Below are 5,236 nucleotides of genomic sequence, written 5' to 3' on the forward strand. Positions count from 1 at the left end.
GCGCGGCGTGTCGTTTCACTGTGTACAAGCGTGTGTCCCTAGCTATCACGGCGTTTGCATAAACGGTCTCGTATTGATGCATATGTGTCTAAACACGGCGACTCGGCGCGGCGTGTCCGTTTCACTGTGTACAAGCGTGTGTCCCTAGCTATCACGGCGTTTGCATAAACGGTCTCGTATTGATGCATATGTGTCTAAACACGGCGGCTCGGCGCGGCGTGTCGTTTCACTGTGTACAAGCGTGTGTCCCTAGCTATCACGGCGTTTGCATAAACGGTCTCGTATTGATGCATATGTGTCTAAACACGGCGGCTCGGCGCGGCGTGTCGTTTCACTGTGTACAAGCGTGTGTCCCTAGCTATAACGGCGTTGGCATAAACGGTCTCGTATTGATGCATATGTGTCTAAACACGGCGGCTCGGCGCGGCGTGTCGTTTCACTGTGTACAAGCGTGTGTCCCTAGCTATCACGGCGTTTGCATGAACGGTCTCGTATTGATGCATATGTGTCTAAACACGGCGGCTCGGCGCGGCGTGTCGTTTCACTGTGTACAAGCGTGTGTCCCTAGCTATCACGGCGTTTGCATAAACGGTCTCGTATTGATGCATATGTGTCTAAACACGGCGGCTCGGCGCGGCGTGTCGTTTCACTGTGTACAAGCGTGTGTCCCTAGCTATCACGGCGTTTGCATAAACGGTCTCGTATTGATGCATATGTGTCTAAACACGGCGGCTCGGCGCGGCGTGTCGTTTCACTGTGTACAAGCGTGTGTCCCTAGCTATCACGGCGTTTGCATAAACGGATTTTCTGCGACACACACACACACACACACACACACACACACACACCCACCCACACACACACACACACACATGGCTGCTATATATTATTGGATTATGATAGTTCTGGTTTATGGAGGCTATGATCGGTGAAATTGTCAAACTTCTACCAGAATTTCCGGATTCTTATCATATTTACCTAAAAGCACATAAAATACATTTTCACTATTTATAAGCACTATCTATATGAAAAAATTTAATGGGCGTTATTCTAGTGTATTTTCCTGCGAGTACTTTAAAAACTGCATAATGAGTCTCAATTAAAGGGCTTATTGGTTCTTTTATGGAAGTTAAATAATTATACTTTTTGGTCATATTATTTTTAATTTTATTTTTGCTTGCAGTTAAGATCACTTTAGAATAATTAACTATTGAAACATTTGTTTGAGGAACAAGTTTTATCAATTAGGAGGAAAGGACCGGTGATAGTTTAAAATAATAGTTGGACATCACCTGTAAAAAGTACCGTCTAATTCAGACTTGAAATATTTATCCTATTTGAGTATAAAATCTAAAAATAAGAACCCATTGTATTGTTTATCCCTCTAGTTCTAGACAGAAGTACCGAAGTGAAACGAAACTGCTTAAATATTTTATGTAAGGAATTCATAAACTAAATTATTCTTAAACAACTGGTTCTACGAAACATCTGATAGCTACTGGCGAACCTTTTATTGGATTTTAAAGATATTTTGTTCCTTTATTGTTTAGTAAATTGGTATTCAGAGGTTACTACTATGGGTGTTCTAAAGTAAAATGATACATAATTTTATAATAATTATGTAGAAATTACATACGATTAGATACTCGTATAAAATATGAGTACCATACATGCAAATTGACTACTGAGCTAAATACATTTAATGGCTGATTAGTGGGGTGGGGTATCGATTTCTCGTACGGTAAACCTTATCTGAATTTGGTTATTTTAATTTTAGCTTTTTGCCACGACATTTATTGTCAATAATGTGGCCCCGTAAAGGGGTTTAGCTGGGCCACAGGAGTTGACATTTAGTTTGACTATCAATACAGCTCTTCTATGCTATCATTTTTTTTGTAATCTATGACAAAAAAATAAAGGTACTATGGGATTTCGTAAAAAAATGATTTTACGTCGACTGATAGCAGATCTCGTTTTAGAACAAAATTTTAAATGTAATTACTTGAAAATATAGAACAAATTCGTACAATCCCTCTTTAAAACACATTTTAAAAAGATTGAAAAACAAATGGATTTTTTTGTCACGTGGTTAATAAGATTAACGAGAGGTGTAGCTGAAAAACGTTACGCTATCCGTTCGAACCAGGGTCTATAGCTCACTTGTCATTACTCTATGAACTTCACCTCTTCCTAAATGATGTGTAAATAGAGAATTGAATACACGGGGCCTTGGAGTCTTTAAAGGCTTATGTTCAAAAACCCACCATGAAAAATGCCCTGGTGGAAATGCCTTTACAAACAATATATGTCTTTTTGTAATATATCTAGGCAACGCTACATATTATAGCGTAAGGCTTGCTTAAGGAAAAGACTTGCGGAAGGCTGCTGATTTAGAGTGAGAAGAACATAGAATGTCAACTGCTTAATTTATGCTATAAATGAGCCTATATACGCTAAGCACATTTTACTTACTGTAGATTAACTAATGCATTTCAATTTCAAAAATACAATTAACGGAATATACAATATCTTTAACGTTAAATAAAAAAGTTATTCATCCATTGTAAATTACTTTAATAAAACTAGGATGATAGGAGATGAATGCCTTAAACTTTATTGCTTAGTATTGAATTACTGGTAAAATAATTGTGGGATAGGTTTTTAAAATAACTTCTACATATTATGGGTCGAGAAATAAAAGTAAACAAACGCAAGAACTCCAATAATATTCCAATAATTTTTGTTTTAAATAGTTTTACTCAGTCCCGTTTTACAAGCTATTAGGCGGACGACCGGGTATGGTGACATGTCACACCACCACAGTTGGGGATGATGCCATTTACAAACACGGTGGAAAGTCTGGTAAGACCTGGAGTCCATATCGTGCCATTTAAGAACACAACAGTTCCATTAGGTAACAACAATGGGGGGTAAATTAGTGATTCTGAAGTTGCATTCAAAGGAACACCTGGTGGCGGGAATGTAGTGATATTCCCGGCGGGAAATGTGGTTCCATTCGCAAACTTGATGGTTCCTGAGGGTAACCGAGCTGCAGGAAACACTGCAGTGTCTGCGTACCGTGTCTGGAGTACAGTGGAGTTTGGGAACCGAACTGAGCCGTTGGGAAGAATAATGGAGGAATCTGGTAGACTGATGGGGGCAGCAGCAGTGGTTGAAGGCACAGTGGTGGTAGTAGGACCTGTCGATGGGGTGAGTGGAGTTGTCCAGTTTCTTCCGGGAGGTTGGGTGGCTGGAGGATACATACTGTACGGTGGACCACCAGGATAGCTTCCTGGAGGAGGGGGTGGTCCTGGTGGACCCCATGGTTTCATTCCGCCAGGCGGTCCTCCTGGAAGTCCACCCGGTGGTCCACCTGGACCTTCGGGTCCCCAAGGTCTATCCGGACCTCCGGGTCCCCAAGATCCATCTGGACTTCCGGGGCCTGGTCTGCGGAATCTTCCAGAGGGGGGTGGTGGAGGTCCAGGCGGTGGTGGCCCGGGTTGGAAGTCAGGCTGTGGTGGAAACTGGTGACCAGCTGAGAGCATCAGACATTCCGTTGATATAACTACCTGAAGTCATCATTAGAATAGTAATGCAATTTAATTATAAATACTTATACTACATTATTAAATATCATGATTCCCCATGAGGTTATTAATAAAACAAACATTGTCTTTAAAGTGATTATTACCTGCAGTTTTAAACATAAAAGTTTAATATATTAAAAAATAACAATGGAATATGAGTATAAATAAACTTTTCAAAAATAATAGGCAATGTTACGTTTGATCTCAGTTAAATAATTTTCGTATTTTAAGTGAATTAAAATATCATAAAGCCTTCAAAACGGGCACTAAATTCATGAAATACAAATCTTTTTTATTCAACCCCCTGTTTCAATATATGCTACAAATTACTTGTCATTCTTGCCTTACGATTTTCTGTTTTGGCTAATTTTTTAAAACATGTGTTTAGTTGTTACATTTATGGAAAAATATCAAGAACATAATAAACTATAAACGTACAGTTTAAGAGACTATAAACATAAGTTTTGAGATTGTAAAATATATTAAATATCAAAACACTTTATTCCTTAAGGTTGAAGAAATGGCAATGGTCTAATTTAATTTTATTAATATCGAAAAAGGGAAAGCTTTTAAAGCTTTTTGGATGTATGGTACCAAATCACACGAATCCCAATAGACAGATTTATACAAAATTTTGCATGTAAATTGTTTTGATCAGAAATGTGGTAATGTTGATCAAAGCTGTTTTATTCAAACGGTTATGCAAAAAGTTATGTATGCTAAATTACTGTTGGCTTACTTTAAACACGTATTATGATGAAAAGTATTTTATTTTTATAAAAAATAAGTGTCCATACATGGTAATACAGTATTATATCTTTTATAAAATATACATATGATTTGCTTTGTCTTTTTATTCAATTATTTTAAGGAGACTAACATCATTAGTCAAATAGACTGGACTATATTAAGGCAAAACCAACTTCACAATTTACCAATACAGATGAAATCTGAAGCACGTGCGCGCATAAAAACTATTAGATTTTTTTATAATAGTATAGATTTACACGTATATTATTTTAATATTGATACTATAGATTATCTGACAGTTCTATACAATATGAACAAGGTCTTATTGCAAAGTATGTTTCAATAAATAATTGTTATATGCAAGCTTACTGTGAATACTGTAGTCATACGGTTATTTCTTGTAAACAATAGAATACATACTACTAGTTTTTAGTTTTTAAAATTACTTAAAATACAGTTACATAAATAAAAAAAAACTTATTTCGTAAATTAACTGAAGTATTACTGGTTATTTGCGCTATTCATGAAAAGGTGGTAATTAATTAGTTCTAGCACGACATTGATCAATGTTCAATGCCCATTGAAATAGTGGATTCACTCACCAAGAAAATGAACGCATGCATGTTAAATTCAGTAGTCTCTTTTCACCATTACTGATGTGGAATATTGGGCGCACAGGTGGGAGGGAGTGGGGCAATGACAATAAACTTTAACTCATGTCACTGGTAATGAAGTGGTACAATTTATCTCCCGCCAACAATGAAGGCACAATTCATTGTTACTCTGGCCCGGATATCCGCAACAGTACTTCTTTCTTTTATAGTGTGACAGACCTGAGTAGCAAATAAAAGTGACGTCAAAAGTATTGGTTTTTTCGTATTAATTAAAATTATAAACCT

General features: G+C 37.2%; 1 protein-coding gene across 1 annotated transcript; it reads right to left on the minus strand.

Annotated features, from left to right (window-relative positions):
- Positions 1-2,769: 2,769 nt before the first annotated feature.
- On the minus strand, positions 2,770-5,017 carry LOC124361435 (WW domain-binding protein 11-like). The gene is made up of 2 exons (XM_046815485.1): positions 4,940-5,017; positions 2,770-3,569 (listed from the first exon to the last, which is right to left on the minus strand). Exons 1-2 carry the CDS (start codon positions 4,958-4,960, stop codon positions 2,781-2,783), a joined length of 810 nt encoding a protein of 269 aa, XP_046671441.1. The 5' UTR covers positions 4,961-5,017; the 3' UTR covers positions 2,770-2,780.
- Between the last annotated feature and the right edge of the window lie 219 nt (positions 5,018-5,236).

Source organism: Homalodisca vitripennis, chromosome 4 (genome assembly GCF_021130785.1).
Source record: "Homalodisca vitripennis isolate AUS2020 chromosome 4, UT_GWSS_2.1, whole genome shotgun sequence".
NCBI lineage: Eukaryota > Metazoa > Arthropoda > Insecta > Hemiptera > Cicadellidae > Homalodisca > Homalodisca vitripennis.

Excerpts from the sequence above, each read along its gene's own strand:
- LOC124361435 (XM_046815485.1), bottom strand. The coding sequence starts at position 4,960 with ATGCATGCGTTCATTTTCTTG. Across the intron at positions 3,570-4,939 it reads TGCATGCGTTCATTTTCTTG|GTAGTTATATCAACGGAATG; the intron begins GTGAGTGAATCC and ends TGATGACTTCAG.